The 16,975-nt window shown below is 36.0% G+C and overlaps 1 protein-coding gene across 5 annotated transcripts in view; it reads left to right on the forward strand.

Annotated features, from left to right (window-relative positions):
* Positions 1–16,975, forward strand: part of GBE1 (1,4-alpha-glucan branching enzyme 1) — a 163,572-nt gene that overhangs the window by 37,621 nt on the left and 108,976 nt on the right. For all 5 annotated transcript variants that reach the window (XM_074599272.1, XM_074599282.1, XM_074599313.1 and 2 more), the window contains one exon: positions 8,373–8,488. In XM_074599272.1, the coding sequence (XP_074455373.1) occupies positions 8,373–8,488 (116 nt within the window). The remainder of the gene's footprint in view (positions 1–8,372; positions 8,489–16,975) is intronic.

Below are 16,975 nucleotides of genomic sequence, written 5' to 3' on the forward strand. Positions count from 1 at the left end.
GTGTTTTCCAGATCCATTGTTAAGATTTTTTCCAATGGTTCATAGCAAACAGTACCTTTTTTAGTACTGTTTTTTCAATAGTCTCAAGATCAATAATACACCTAGAATAAGCAAGTGTTTAAATATTTGTGTTATGCTTCAGTTTCCAAATATCAGTGTCACAAAAAGCATCTATCTTAATTGTCAGCAACCTGTATTTTCTTTTTTTAAGAACTCAATGGGAGGGCGTGTGTCCACTGTTCACTGTGATAATTTGAGTCTGTAGACAACGATTATTTTTAGAAAAATCTCTTGTTTTTAATGCAGAAGACAAACAGAAAAGTTAGTACAACACTGTTTTCAACCATGGTCCTGTTTGGTAGGGTTAAGCTAGTGAATGATAAGGTAGCTTTCCTTGAAATACTCTGGTTTTGTTTTTTGAATAGAGATTGATAAAATAGGTTAGTGCAGTAGTTCAATTTTAGTATGGGGAACCAATATGTCCTTTGATTCAAAACTGAATAATGAATCACGAGTATAGTACACCCACTTTTTTTTGATTTTGACTTTGAAACACCCACTATGATTATAGTCATACCAGCTATCGGTACTGACTGCAAGACAGCTAATGGAGGATATCTTAATAGCTCAACTTGATACATATAAACACACAGAAAATTCTCTTCCTTACCGCCTCCTCTACTCCCTACAATCCCCCCACCCATTTCTCAAGATTTTTGTGATGGATATAATAATCTTTAAGTTAAATTACTCAACAGTGTTGAAGACTAGAATACGTTTGTTTTAAATATGTATTTTAATAGATAGCCATTTAAAAAACAGACTTATTGATTATTAATTACATTAATTAATAATTAATTAATTAAATTAATAACTACTATTTAAAAAAGAGGATATAACTTGTAAATTGGCTTGGCAGGTTGGGGGGGGAAATACACGTGTATCAAATACAGTAGCTAAAAGCTGCAATGGTTTTCTAAACTCTACTCCATTTAAAATGTTTAACATAATACATCATATGAATCAGAAATTTAGGACTAATATCTTAGAGTAGCTGTATCTAGATGTTAACGAAATGCAGCAGTGAGAAGTCAAAAGACCGAAAAAACCACCTCACTGTAATGTGGAAAAACTGCATTTGTCCTATATATCACATTCATCAGTCATAGTAAAGTATTCGTTCCCAAAGGGGAAGATAATGTACTCTGAAAGCCTAGAGGAATGGAAGACTGTCATTCCATTCAGATGAGCTTTAATAGTATCCTGATGAGAAATTGGGTTACAAAAGCCTAAGATTTAGATTCAGGTTACTACAGATGTGTTTAATTAAAACTGAATCCCTTTAACCTTTCCTTAAGGTTTTCAAGCAGGTTAAAGTCTCAAACTAAATTTATGATTATACTGTATTTAAAATGAATATCAGGATTGTTTTTAATAAGAATCTTTTTTTATAAAACTCAACTTTTTATAAAAAGAACTGTAATTGAACCATTTGAGGGTGAAGTTGGAAGTATGCAAAGAAATAAACATGGAACTTAAATGACAGCAGCTCTTTCAGTTTTAAACTGAAATATGATGTCATAATATAAAAACAGTCAGTTCATGCTTTTTTAGTTCTCATGTAGGGAGATGGATAGCAATGTTTTCTCATACTGTTTTACTTAATACTATGGTGTTGTCTGTGAGTCTTTTAGATGTGCGATGGAAATACACAAGAAATGACTCAAAATATTAGTCTCTGATAATCTGATAAGTTTTTGAGGATCAAAAGCTAGTAAAAACTAACATGGCAAGTGCAGGCTGTGTTACAGAGAACTTAAATTTCTTTCATAGTTCATACTTAAGCTGATAGTTGATAATATGAACTGTGCTTGATAAACATGAATAACTTATTTCTGTAACTGTATACATGTGAAGCCTCAGTCTTGCAAATGTAGTTTTTTGTGAATGACTGTTGTGCTTTATAAATAAAAGCTTTGATATTAAGGTATTTTTGACCCAAATAGTGGTATTTTTGTACCTCCTTCTGAGACACCCGTAACGAATGGTGTAGCTGCTATTCATAGAATAATTGTTAGTACTGCTGTGCATTCTGGAAAAAAGCTAGAATCTAGTAATAGCACACAAATCTGTATTTGGATTGGAGAATGAAAAACATAAATTCAAGAATCGCAATACTTTAAGAGTTCTCTCTTTCTCTCCAATTATGGAGTTTCAAAGAAGAGACAAAGATACTAAATCTGTTGGTGTTCTGGTACGATGCTTTACTTTTTCTGAAAGGTATTGAATGGACATTCAAAAACATTAAGATTTGTCAATTAATACTGTTAGCCGCTCAGTAAATCAAGTGGATGAGGCAGTTAACTGAATTTCTGATACTAGAGGCAGTATCAACATTATAGCTACCTTAAAGAACTCTCAGTGATAGCACACTGAATATTTTATGCGCGTGCTGTATTGCTGAGGAACTTGGTGACTACTGACACTTTATTGTTACTTTACAATCCACTATTTCAAAATAAGTCAGTGAACTGCCGAGTTTTGAGGGTAACCCATGAAACCTTTTTGGCAATTAGAACACTCAAAATGGTATTTGGCTATGCAGAGACTTAGTGGGTTATCTTTAAACAATATTTTAATTAAAAAAAAATATGTTACTGGCATTAAGAACCTTGGAAGAGTAAGCATGTGTATGCTAATTTGGAAGTCAGTATTTGATATAATACATTGTTATACTTGTGATTTCTGTTCTTTAGTTCCTTCTTTTCCTTGTCTTCCCTTCTCTCCCTCCCAGCTAACGTTGGATCTAAAATGTTGATCACTCTGGAGTGTCTCTTTGTTTTGGTTTCTGCTTCCTTTTTCTTGCAGTAGTGGGGAAGGCTTCTGCTGGGGCTGGAGGATGAAGGGGAGGGTGCGGTGGTTGGTTTTGGGGGCAGTTTTATTTATTATTTAAACTCTGACAGGCTTCCTTCAGGGTGAAGGAAGGGGAACTTAAACCACTACCCTCATAATTTGGATATCTGACAGTTGATTGGAAACTTTTCGTATCTTAGAATGATTTTTTTTTTTTCCCCAGACTTGACTCAACCTTTTACCTAAATGGAGCTTAGATACTACTATGATATACTGAACTTCTTACTACTTTCTTCAAAGCTTTTCATAGAAGAAGACCTAGATTTCACAAGCTAAGTCAAACAGTACTATACTTCTGTGGCTGCAGACAACTGAAGGCAGTAGACTGAAGTATAAGCTGTTATTAATATCCAGGGAGACTTCCTATCTGAGAAGTAATGACATTTGGGTTTATGTCAGTGTTTGAGCTGTTTAATCACTTTTTAAGCAGATTATATTAATGACCCTGCTATTGAGCTGTTGGAAATTTGGCAATGTATAAGGAAGACAACCTAATAAGCCACTATGTAGAACTGTTTAGTGTCCTTAAAGAATCTCTCCACTTATGTTCTGATTTCATATTCCAAGCAAATGGTATAAAAGTATCTTTTGAGATAGTGGGATTTCGATGCCTCTTCACTTGTCTGAACTGCTATTTGTCTGGTATCTTTTCCTCAAGGAAGATGTGTGAATGCTTGCTGGACTCTGTATTCTTTGAGCATCTTTCAGTTGATCAGAGTTATATGGAATGTAGAAATATAATTGCTCTGAGATGATTTTATTGCACTTTAGAATTCAACCTCACTTCATGAAGTTTTTTCAGTTTTGAAAAAATAATTACAAGATAGCAGTAATGTATCAGCACTTACATTGGAACAGGTGAATGATTTGGTCAATATGCAAAAAGTACTCCTTTCGCCTCTGTGAAGCAAGAGGACTATTGACTTCTGATATGAAACTCCAAGTTAAGCCATGAGCCTCAGAGCTGTATGCCTTCCAATACTTGCCAATACATACTTGCCAACGTAGAAATAAAACCAGGTGCTGGAAGAAGTCAATTTATAGTTTAGCTGGAAGAACTGCATTTAAATTGATTTTTTTAGTGATAAATAGTAGAACCAAAGCCATTATAGCTTTGAATTTAGTTCTAGATTAAAGCTTAGTTCATGATTCTTTGATGCTAAAGGTGCAGATCTAAGCAAGAAGTTCCCTTGTGCCTTGTGTTTCTGACATAGGATGTAATATTTAAATAGTTGGCTGGTTTTGGAAGATCTAATCACAGATGAGAGAAACTAAAAATACCAGGCTATTCAAAATGTGTCTTCCGTGTTGGATTAAGACATATCTGGAGCCTGAACTTCTGTGTAGAAACTCTTGTCTTGTGTATGGCTAATGGGATTTATGTGCTGGTGTCCTTTTTCCTAAAACTTATTCAAGCTGATTATTTGAGAAGACTACCAGCAGAAGTCTCAGTCTTTTTCTGTTTGTAGCTATCGACAGAGTTCTTAAGTCCCTGTTCTCAAAGTAAGATATTTCTTCTTGTCCTTATATCTTCAACTTCTGAATAGTCTGCTATTCTGTTTTTGGTTGTGGGGTTTTTTAAGGTGGTGTTTTTTTTCCCCTCTAGGCATTTTTGGCTATGTTTTGCTGAAAAATCTGAAAACTAAGCAGTAAAACTGAGAGAAGTCTGAGCCACTTTCTCTTTGAAGGAAGCCTTCAGTTTTCAGGGTGTTCTAACATTTTATGCCTCTTGCCTTAATACAAAGCAGTATTTTCTGTTATAACCTTCCTAGACAAGTTCCTCTGCAAGGGTAAGTAGTAAACAATGGTTAGAAGTAGGACCATCTGGAACAGACGGGTATTGCTTTGCATTTATTCTTAAGTCATGAGCCATGGACACCTAGTAATGAAGAACTATAGCTGAGAAGAGGAAGGATTAACAGTAGCATCCGGTATTGCTAGCAGGTAGAGGGGAAAGTGTAAGCAACTTGAGCAGAATTGTTAAAGCTGCCTCTGGAGAGCATGCTTAAATGATTAGAGAGATGCAACCATCCACCCTCTAAAGGAGGAAAGATGTGTGGTTGTAAGAGAGGTCATGAGAAATTTTTTTGGAATAATGTAAGAATGTACGTAACAAATTCAACTTCAGGCAGCTTCCCTAAGTGAGTTTAATAGAGTCTGGGCCGAAGACTTGCTGTAACTTTTTATTTTGTTCATACATAATGGTCAGCTTAATTTCTGATACTAGAGGCAGTATCAACATTATAGCTACCTTAAAAACTCTCTCTTAAAACCTTAAAAACAGTGATAATACTCTGAATATTTTATTTGCATACTGTATTGACGAGAAACTTGACAACTACTGGCAATTTATTGCTACTTGCAAAATCCTGGTATTCACCAGGTATCATCACTTCCTGGTATGTTTGATTTAGTTCAACTGAACCTGGTGAATGTTCAGTTAGACTTATCACCTGGTATGTTTGGTTTGGTTCGGTTCATGCATTGTAATCAAGAGATACAGCTCAATTGGAAAGAATTTCATGAAAAGCAGTGAACACAATCATGTATCTATCATGGGGGTGAAGGTTGTTGAAAGAGTTGGTTGTAATTCCCGTAAGAAGGTCTTGACTATCATAAATCCTAACAGGTTCCTTAAAGTAGTCGTCTTGCAACTTCTTAAGGTGTTTGTTAACATTTTTCATCTTTCTTGTTTTCCCATTTTTGCCTGAAATGTTTATTTTGGACAGTTTATCTGTTTGCAATTTAAAAGAAAATGAGTTTTAACTTTTTTCCCAAGCCCCCAAAATCCTAGTGATGTATTCCACACCTTTTTACTATTCTGTGACATAAAATAAGTAATATACAGTGTTTGTACAGTATAATACGTATGTGTTTGCAGTCTTGGCATTCTTTTAAGGAGGATTGCTTTATCGCTAAGGTATTTTTTGTTTGATGTTGGTCTTAGTAGCATTAGTAGATGTTATTAGTGTTTGTTTTGTTATTTCTTGATTGAAACTTCAGAGTAAAACCAAGGGGGAAGATCCATCTAAATCTTACTGATATACAGGCTCTCCTGGTATTAATCGAGCAGAATAAATACTTTCCTTCTGCTAATGTATGTATTTCGTCTGTACTATCCAGATACCATAATCGTTATTAAAAACTAACATCAGAACAAGAAGGACATGGACCTGTTGGAGCGGGTCCAGAGGAGGGGCATGAAGATGATCCTAGGGCTGGAGCACCTCTCCTATGAGAACAGGCTGAGAGAGTTGGGGTTGTTCAGCCTGGAGAAGAGAAAGCTCCAGAGAGACCTTACAGCAGCCTTACAGTACCTGAAGGGGGCCTACAGGAAAGCTGAGGAGGGGCTGTTTGCAAGGGCATGTAGCAATAGGACCAGGGGCAATGGCTTTAAACTAGAGCAGGGTAGGTTTAGATTAGACATTGGGAAGAAGTTCTTTACAATGAGGGTGGTGAGGCACTGGAACAGGTTGCCCGGAGAGGTGGTGGAGGCCCCATCCCTGGAGACATTCAAGGCCAGGCTGGGTGAGGCTCTGAGCAACCTGATCTAGTTGAAGATGTCCCTGCTTACTGCAGGGGGGTTGGACTAGATGGTCTCTAAAGGGCCCTTCAAACCCAACACATTCTATGATCTAAATAGAGTACTGAGTTAATTGTATTTCTGTTCTTGAACATGGGAAATATTTTTTTATAATAATCGCTTCATTGGTTTTGGCATTGCTCTCTACTGTAAAATGAAGAGGTACTAGAATGTTTGTCTTACGTGGTTATCTTTGTCACATTGTGTAGTCTGATTTGTGCCTTTCAGTTTTGTTCCTTAAAGATTGATAGTTCTCAAGTTTAAACAACTGTGTAAGAGCAACTAGCAACTTTGAAAGCAGACTAGTCTTTCTCTGAAACTCAATGAATCTATATATTCTTAAAGAACATTATCTTTCTGTTGCACAGCAGAGAACATTTTTGATTACTGATGTTTAGGAAAATGTTGATGAATATAACTTCTTCACTTCTCTGCCGCCCCGTTGAGATTTCCATGGTGACAAAAGTGATGATCCTGCTCCAGTTACATGTCCAGTTTTTTTATTGAGTTGCTTTTAACCCTGACTACCGTGTTTAGTAGCAGTGTTGATTTGTACTAACTTCAACTAGCCATGGAAGTAGTTCAGGGTGTGAACAGTTTGCTAAGTGTTATAGAGTACCTGCTTAAGATCATGCACTGTACCCCCTTTAAATAGGGTGTCACTGAAGGCTGCTTATTCTTCTTTCACTGAGGTTGGCTGTTTTTTTTACAACAGGACATGGCTTGCAAATAGATTATCATGAAGGAAGATTAGCATATATTGCTTTATGTCTTGCAATTCAATTTTCTGTGTTGACTGCTTTCTTGTTGGCTTAGGGGTCTCTGTTGCCTTGAACTATGTGAGATAGACGTGTTTCGAGGTGCAAAAAAAAAGTAATTTTCAAACTTGGCTTGTCACTTCCTTCTAGCCTAGAAACAATTACATTGCTGAAGTCTTTCAGTTCAGAAGTTTTATATTCAGTCTCATTCATATAAGTTGATCTTGAGCATGCGTACAAATACACAAGACCTTGGCAGATGTCTGTCCAGTTGGACATGTCATAATGACCAACCTTGCATGTCTACAGTGCTCACTGAACGCAAAGAGGACGAAGAATCTTGAATTACAGAATCTAAACTTGGTTCAATAAACTTTTTTAATGAAAAAGGAATCTTCTTCAAGACTTAAATAAAACCGTGGTGTTTCAAGCCAAATTACCTGGCTGTGGTGTCATTGTCTGGTATTGTGTGGTTTCCTAGCCATTGCTATCAAGTTTGTCTGCAGTTTCCCCTTTATTTTTCCTATTTTATACACTTAACGAGTGTTACAAATAGTACACCAGCTTGTCAAAATAGAGGCAGTGAGCAGCTTGTTTGTCCAAACCTGGTTTAAGCATTCAATTTACAGAGGCTGTTTTTGGTTACAATTTGTCCGCTTCCCCTCTCTCTAATCAGCAGCTGCTGATGAGTTTTTTCCCCATAGAGTTGTAACAAATATCTCTACTGGCTTGTTTAGGATGTAAGGTGTTTGGTTTTAAATCTGCATTAAACACTACTTTCCAGCCATTAATTTTCATACCACCATGATTTTGTGGTATTAAAGTCAGTAGTGATTTTCTGGGGACGAGGAGGTGGTTTTGACTTTGATCAAAGAAGGTAAAGTAGAAACAATTAAATCATTATCAAATTAGAATTGGAGTATGGTTTCCTGGTGAAAATGTTACACACTTTACTGAATCTCTGTTGAATGCCTGTGGTAGTAGTATCAGATATAAAAGTATTTGTCTCTTGTCACTGAAGTTTAGCCTGAAAAAGATGGAACATGCTGTTATACCTTTGAATTGTAATTAGACACATTTTAAGTTGAATACATTTAGTATTATTTCTTATATTGCAGATGGCTGGAATCCATTTTCTCATCCATATAAGAAGATGGAGTATGGGAAGTGGGAGTTGTTCATTCCACCTGGACAAGATGGTTGTTCTCCTGTGCCCCATGGATCAAAGCTGAAGGTGTTGGTTCTAGACTTACTTTGTCCAATTCTTGTAACTCTCCTTACTCAATAGTCCTTCGTGGTTAAATAACTTTTTTCTTCTTTTACTAGTTCTAAGAAGCTGTATCAGCTTAACTACTTGTGCAAACTGACCTCAACGAGTGAAACATTAACAGCTAACTCTTTGTGATGCTTAGGAAGAGGCATTTGTGGCTGAAATGTGGATATAGTGTATTGTATCACATTATAAGATGAAAACAGTATTTACGTATTAATGATTTGAAAAATAAGAATTAAGTAATGTATAGATAAAGTCTTTCTGTATTTGATGCAGCTGCTTGAGATTAAGATCCTATTCAAATCTCAATACCTTGGTAATTTTTGTGACCCTTTTAACCACGGCTTTTCAGGTGATCTTCAGGTGTGTTGCTTTAGTAGTACATGTGACTTCATAAAAGTTCTGTCTGTTCTTTAGGAATTGAGGGTATTGAGCAGTAGGCTTAGGTGAAGTAAGTTAAACTACATACAGGTGCAAGGAAATGCTTAGTTGTATTTATCAGTTGTATTTAGTGAGTATCCATGAGCATAAAATCCTTTCTTACAGAAATGAATGGAAAGTTTCTTTGAGCTATCAAATGCCACAGTTGTTATGCTTAGTCTTGATATACATAATGACAACTAACTATCAGTAGAGTTGATTATTTCTAGGTGAATACTGATTTCAGTCAGAGATGTACTTTGAGAACTTGAATTGTTGCGGTCAGAGCTTGAGTTCCAGAGATATCGGATGCTAACAGGGTCAGTAATGAGTAGTTAAGTAAAGAAATGTACTGAAATCACCTATAGACTAGGAAAATTAAGAAACTAGGAACATTTGTATAATGCTACTATATTTTCGGGGCTCCCATCAACAAAACTAACATAGTGAAAAAAATCTTCATTTTTCTGCTGAAAATCAGCTTAGGTAAACAAGAAATGTGCTGAAACAAAGATGCATAAAAATGCTCTGGAAATGCTTACTCGATGCATGTGCCTATCTCCATGGCTTTTGTTATGGCCAATGAAATTATCACAGTAATAAATATGGATAAACTGAAATTTAGGAATAATCATTCAAGGATGAGAAAGCTGTTTTTATTTTACAAAGCAGGAAAGAAAACAATTGTCTGCAACTCAGAAGTGCAATGACTATGTGGTAATTTATGAGATTGTAGAATGGTTACTTAATATTTTCCATTATTTTGAGACACAAGTAGGTTAGATTTTTTTGAAGTTGCTAAATTTACCATTTATGTTTTATGTACAAAATTATTGAGCTCACCTACTGTAGAATTTTCTATGCTTAGTGTAGAGGTAAGAGATGTGAATGATGAGGAGTGTTGATAATTATTAGCATAATAACAAAAAGCATATATTCTTAAACATGTTTGGAAAAATAAGTTTATTTTTTGTTTAAGATTATTTTTTTTGTCTGACTAGCTATATAATCACTAGTCATAATCTCCTATTTTTGAAGTACCGGTCTTCATAGTACTTTCTCTCTTTCCATTCACCACTTTCTTTGAAATATAAATGCCATAAAGCAAAGATTGCCTTGTGCATAATTTGTTTAGTATGCAGAATTTTTGACTACTGATTACTCTTGGTACTGATGCACTAATAAGATGATTTGCTGTAGTTCTGTAGTTGCTCTGAGTCTTCTGAAAAGCCATGAGACTCCTGCTGACAGAGCAGAATGTCAGTTTGTTTTGCTCTTTTTTTAAGTTATTTTAGGGTTTTTTACCTTGCCATTTCTTTAATCATCCTTTTACATGGTCATTTTTAAGCAAAGACGTATGCAGTTGTCACTGACACTCCAAATACATGATTCCCAAACAGGCTCATAAAGCTGGACTGTGCTGTCTGCCTGTGAGACAGATTTGCTTTTGAGTGTGTATATTCTTGTCTTTAAAAAAAAAAGTACAAAGATTTAGAAACTTGATTCACAAGTGTACATAATCATAATTGATGACTTCATCCATATGGAACTGCTCCCAGCCTCAGCTGTAACTTTGCTGATAATCTTTCATGACACTTTGTTTTTGTTCTGTGGTGCCTATACAACTGAATCTAATACATCACGATGTGTACTTTCAGTGTATTTAGATGATATGACTAATGTGGAAAAAAGTTTGCAGTTAAGGTGATTCTAAAATGGTTATCTGTCACAAAAGCCGGAATGAGGTTGGGATATTCCAAACGATAGGGATGTATGTTACCCTCATGCTACGGCTGACCTTTTTATCCTCTCTTATTGTACTAACGGGTTCAGAAAACTACTGCTCTTGTGTAAGTTTTCTTTGAAATACATGGTTCTTTTAGATTATGATAGTTCATGAATGCGTGCATTTTTGGGAACACAAGGATTTGTGTGGTAGAGCATAGTTTTGCAGTTCTTTGTTCATGTAGAAGCTGAAAATATTGTATTGTCTGTAGATGGAAATTACTCTGCAGATTGCAGAGCTAATGTTTAAATACACAGGCACTGTTGTCTACGTGCACTAGACTACACCACAAAAACTATTTCTTTTTGGTAATGAACATATTCCCTTTTTTGCTTTACTAAAGAAGCATAAGGGAATCACAGGTCTTAAATATTTAAGAATAATATTGGTAGAAGAAACTTTAAGTTAAAATAGTAAACTTTAGACATTTATGCAGTGACTTGATTAATCTGCTAAGGGGGAAAAAGTCTCCTCCAGAAGGTCCTTATCTTAAGCTTCTGTCTACACGGTTTGCATCTTTAGTTCTACATAGGCGAAAGCCAAGTTCTGAAACAGTGACAAGGTCATTCCTCTTAAATAAGTAATTTCTAAGCCAGAATGGGAAATAGATGGAGTGTAGCTGGTGACACTAATTTAGATCAGGTCAAAAAATATTTTTGTAGGAAAATAAATGAGGAGCAGAGGTCAAACATTTGCATGTTCTCAATAGTAGTAGACTGTCTACTGTAGCTCTTCAGGCAGTCTTCTCATAAGTAAACATAAACATTGAAGAAGGTGAGTAATTAAACCTGCTATAGATCTTCTGCTACATTTCTGCATGCAGGGATGGGTGCTTATAACAGTTGAGTAATTCCCTTGTGGATTATGACATCCATCTAAAAAATAAGATTACCTGCTAGAAAAGGGTATTTTATTTTTTCCTTCCCCGATGGATTGTTTGGGAGCTTAGTGAGTTAAGTGAACAAATATGGTTGCTGTTGTGCTTGTGTGATGGTTGCTTTTTTTTTTAAAACTTCTGACAGATGTCATAAGATGAGCACAGATTAAAAAACCAAAACGCAAACTTTATGCTTTAGTAAATTCAACCTCTTTACCTCTCTTTCTTTATTCTAATGAGGGTAGTTTGAAAAGATTGCCTGTGACAACTAAATTTCTGTAAATGGTTGCATTTTTGCTGTTCTAACAGTGATGGCGGTTGGGAGGGACAAGTGCGCTTATCTTTCATGGTTGAAAATGACTGAATTCTTCCTTCCATGACAGAGTATTCTTAATTACTTTATCACAGTATACAGCAAGCTTTTAGAAAAACTAACATGGATAGGCTTCTTTAGCAAGTCTTGTCATGTGTTGTCATATGCACACAGGAGTTTAATCAGTGTTCCACTTTGTTCTTTTACTATTTATTTATAAATGAGTCTTATGACTGCTTAAAAATACCTGTAAATTAAGCTTTCACTGTAGTCCGTAAGATCCTAATTTTGAAATCGTGTCAGTGAAGTTTAGAGGTGGGGACAGTACTGGTAAAAATAGAGATCTTAGTATCTGCAGTAGGAAGATTGTTTAATATTCTTGATATATGCCAAACGACAGGGAAAATGCAGAACAATTGGGAACTGGAAGCAAATAAGAATTCAAACCTGGATGAAAATTTCCAAGTTCATGGCTAATGATCGAGTTCTAAAATATTTTCCAAGAGCTAAATAAGAAAAGATGGGAAGATCAGTACTCCTAAAATATTGGTGATTTGTAATTGAGCTACCTGCTGCCCTGGAACACTGAATAGGAGATCTTTATAGCGGAATCACTAAATCCTCTTCTGTGAGCTGGAGATGATATACTAAAATACTAGTCATTGTTCAACTTTCCAATAATGACAGTAGATCTATGATTTCTGAAATGATTTGGCAGTATGAGAATTTTATATATTAGTAAATTTATCTGACAATGTGCTGGGTAGGTTCATGAAATTAAAACACTGTGTGCCACTAAATATTGCTTGGACATTCATGAAATCTAGTTTAATGTAATTGATTCTGGTTACAAAGGTAAGAGTCAGGATGACTGACGTGTCTCCATAAGGCAACTTTTACCAAGAGCGAGGTAAAAATTAGGAAGTTGTCTGTAAAATATCAGTGGCAAAATTTGTTGGTTTCTTGTTACATTTTTTGAAGCCATATAGCTACAAATGGATAGCTTTCTCAGACAGCTTTTATGTAATTGAGCGTAGAGAGGTAAAAGTTTTTTTTTTTTAAAAAAAAAGAAACCTGTCTTAGAGTTAATTTTAATTGGGTTTTAAAAGATCACTTCTAAGCACTATAACAGCCTTCATAACTTGTCTGTGTATGCTGTCAGAACCAATGATATACAGCTTGGGGAGCAAATAGTGTGAGTTTTCCCTGGAAAGGTCACATCAGAAAATGGTAGAAACTTTTTAAAAACTGTGTTCAGTCATTTGCTAAATCTATCTTCCTTCTCACACACATGTACATCTGTGTGTGTATATGTGTATTTAAATTGTAAACTCTATAGTTTTTTGAGGGAGTATCTTTTATTGTGATGAGGTTATTAGATTTGGTATCTTGTGTACTTGTTAACACAATATTTTTCTATTGATATTCCACTCTAACATCTTTGAGTAGTTTTGGTGACTGCTGACCAGTAGTTAGGTGCTAAGTTCAAGACAAAATTTGGGCTGGCACAAAGAAGAGTCACATTTTTTTTTTATCATTTTGTATGAAATGTTTTAAAAGTTCGCTACTACTGGTTTTGAGTAGTTTTCCAGTCCACAGGTATAATCCTTCTTAATATTACAGGGTGCAAAGGAGGAACTGCTCTGAGTCAGAACCATAACAGATTAATCACAGTTAGAAGTACCTAAAAATTCATTTGTATCCATGAGGTGGTGAGGAGAGTTAGCTGTAAAGAATATTATTAAAATTTCATTCTTACAGTTTTACCACTGTATCCTATACTTTGTAGTAGATCTGCATACTCTGTGTTTAACTTGTAAACCTTGAAAAAGAATCAAATATGGTGAGCAGGTAGGTTAATCAGTGTCAGGGAACCACCGTTAGCAAAATTCATCAAGTGTAATTACTGTCACTGATGAAGTAGATGGTGTTGCAGCTGACCCTACTGGTCAGGAAGTCCAGCAGCATAGTTATCAGACTGGCTTCGAGTTCAGGTCTCATGCCCTTCAAGCAGTCTGCAGTCAGAATGTAAAGGCGTTTTTAATGAGAATGTGGAAACTCGGGAAACTTTCTAATAATGGGATAACAAGCTAGTGGTTAGGATGTTAGGTATAGAAGTGTTAAAGATGTGGTGGGTTTTCTGTAACATAGGATATAAATAGGTTATGTGCAGTCGACAGCTTTTACAAAGGGAGTCTTGCTACCTCTAGCAGAGGTATGAAACACGATTGCAATGGGAAGCTTCCTGAAGAAGTGTTCACTGTTTTCTTACATGTACAAATACAAACACTTCTGAAGTTTCTTGTATTCACCTCAGCTGGGGGCGTGAGGCATATCCTTGCTTGTAGTCTGCGAATTCGAACAGTGAAAGGAACAAGTGTTCCGCAGCATCGTGGTATGTAACCTGTGCACAGGAAGAGGCAGACATGGCCCTCCTGGCATTTTCAACTTTAGGGAACAGGACTTGAGTCATTTAGCATACACGCTTCTAGACATCAGTGGTGCTGAAAGTGAAGTAAAGCATTAGTTAAATATGTGGCAATACCCTTCATGTTTCATTGCTTGATTGCGATCTATGGAACAAGTTATTGTAGACTTCTCTGGGTTACAGATTAGATTTATATCAGGAAGAGTTGTTATCTCATTGGGAGATGAACAGTCTCTTGACTTTTCCTCTTTGGCTTTGGTAAACAAGGTGCCAACTACTTGTGGACTCATAGGAGAGGTTGTAGCAGTGATGAAACATTGCAATGCAGTAGACTCTTGTTCTTTAGAGCCTTTTTTGCAGACTGTGCTCAGCACTTCAAAATATTCTTCTTCAGTTATTTGGGCAGGCTTAGTTCTCTGGTGACTTGAAGATTGTGCAATTCTGTGGTAGGAGGCTTTGCTATTTAAAAGTATTTTCCTTTTAGTTTATGCATACAGAAGACTAATTGTTTCAGTTGATATTAGGTGTGTGTAAAGCAAAATATTGTTTGGGTTTTTTTTGAGGAAGAGGGAGAGATTTTAAAGAAGGGATCTTGAAATGGAATTTGAAGTCTGGGAGTCCATATAAAATATATATGTAAGCATGGCTGTGGTTTTTTAGGGGAGTTGGTTTTATTTTGAAGGTAGGGCCACTAATTAGGTAAACCTCACATTCTCTTCAGTGTGACATACTTCAGTGGTACATACTTCTTGATTTCCAGCTGTATTTGTCTATAGACAAATAGAGAAGATTATAGGTCAAGGAGAAAGTGGAAGATAAACTTTAGTATTCTAATGGACTTATTCCACACCTTGGATGCCCAAGTCTTGTTAGATGGAATCTGTACCTGCAACACAGCCAACACCAAAGCTGTTTGAGGAGGACTTCTCTGAGGCATTATGATAAAGTATTCAAGGCATTCTACTTTAGACTATCAGAAAGCAGTTAAGTTAATGTACCTAACACTGTGTGGAGAGGGTCAGGTGAGCTCATCCCTAATGGATGACCTCAGAACAGAGGGGACACATCATGATTCTCTGCACTTTTTTTTTAACCCCCAAAGAGCGTGACCTAAGGTGTTAGGGACTCTTGACTTGTTGGGCAGGGAGACAGTAGGAGGAGGAGGGGAGAGGGCAGTGGAAGAACCATTTGGGGCTGTAGGCTACCCCAGTTATAAGACACCACGGGAGTAAGTGACAGGAAGTGGAGGTGTTGAGCATGACCTGCTTTATCCCCAAAACAAGTTTCGCTGTCAGTTTGAAACAGCTGTGAATGGGAGCATCAAAAGTTAGAATGCTATGCCACAGTCACCCAACCGCAAGGTGCATTATGCAGCAGTTGTCCTTTATACAAAGGCTTTATAGTTGAGGATAAGTAATACTTAATGCTTGGGTGCCCCTATTACATACTTCAGCAGCTTCTTTTCTACTTGACATGGCTTGAAACAACTCTAATAAGTTACACTTATTGTGTGTAATGTGCTTTATTATTATGGTTGCTTTTCAAACTCTGCTCTCCTACCCCAAGCCTCTCAGTTGCATAATACATACATGAATGCTTTTAGATTATGCATACAATTTTTTTATAGTCTTTGAGCTACATCACTGTTTTAGTAACTTGATTTTGGTTGTCACAGTGGGGGGGGGGAAGTGTATTTTAGAGATGCCAGTTTAACTTATATGATTTTGAAAAAGATTTTCAAAATCTGGATTCCAGACTGAAAGAAAAGTTTGAATGCTGTCCTGCAGCATAGATAGATGTGGTGTTTTCTTTTTAAAAAAGTAAACTGGTTGTCCCTCAATACCTAATAATGCCACCTTTGTGTAGCTAACAGTTATAAAGCCTATTTTTTCTTCCTGTAGAAATCCATGTACTTTTAGAATAGTTCATGATATTCAAGTGAAATATTGTCTCTACACTTGTGCCTATAGAAATCTATTGGGAATGTTTCCATGTGGTATTGCTTCCATTTTAAACAATTCTTCTGGGGTTTCCTGTACTTTAACAGTTTAATTTTTCCCGTTATCTCTGTCTGCATAGATATTTTTGTGATACTAGGCTACTGTCTACATCTTCTGAATTCTTGAATACTTAAATAGACTATATAGTATTTTTGTTAGTATTTACTAATATCTCTTAGTCTTAGTTTTCTAAGAAGCATGGAAACAGAAAAAAAAAACCAGCAAAAGCTTTCCTTCTTAATCTGATCTAGTAAACTAGTTAAACGTGTTCTTAGGTTCTTCAATGTAATTGAAATGCTTAATTCACAAATGGAGCTATATCTCCCTCTTTTGGAAAATCAAGGCATGACTTCATGACTTGGCTTTGAAGATAGGCTTTTGCTTCTTTCATGTCTTGATTATTTTTTTTAAATTTATTTTCTTTCCCCAAGGGGGAAGGGGAGAAGGGGAAAGAAGGGGGACTTGTGAATGAATATTTAATATCCCTAATGAGTTTATAGTCTAAGAGCTGATGTGATGATATATTTACAGAATAATAATTTGCACAGCAAATATACCTCTCTCCCAATGACTTCGGAACCACAAAGATTCCTCTGCAGAACTTTAAGTGTGTAAACCACCTGA

Source organism: Larus michahellis, chromosome 1 (assembly GCF_964199755.1).
Source record: "Larus michahellis chromosome 1, bLarMic1.1, whole genome shotgun sequence".
Lineage (NCBI taxonomy): Eukaryota > Metazoa > Chordata > Aves > Charadriiformes > Laridae > Larus > Larus michahellis.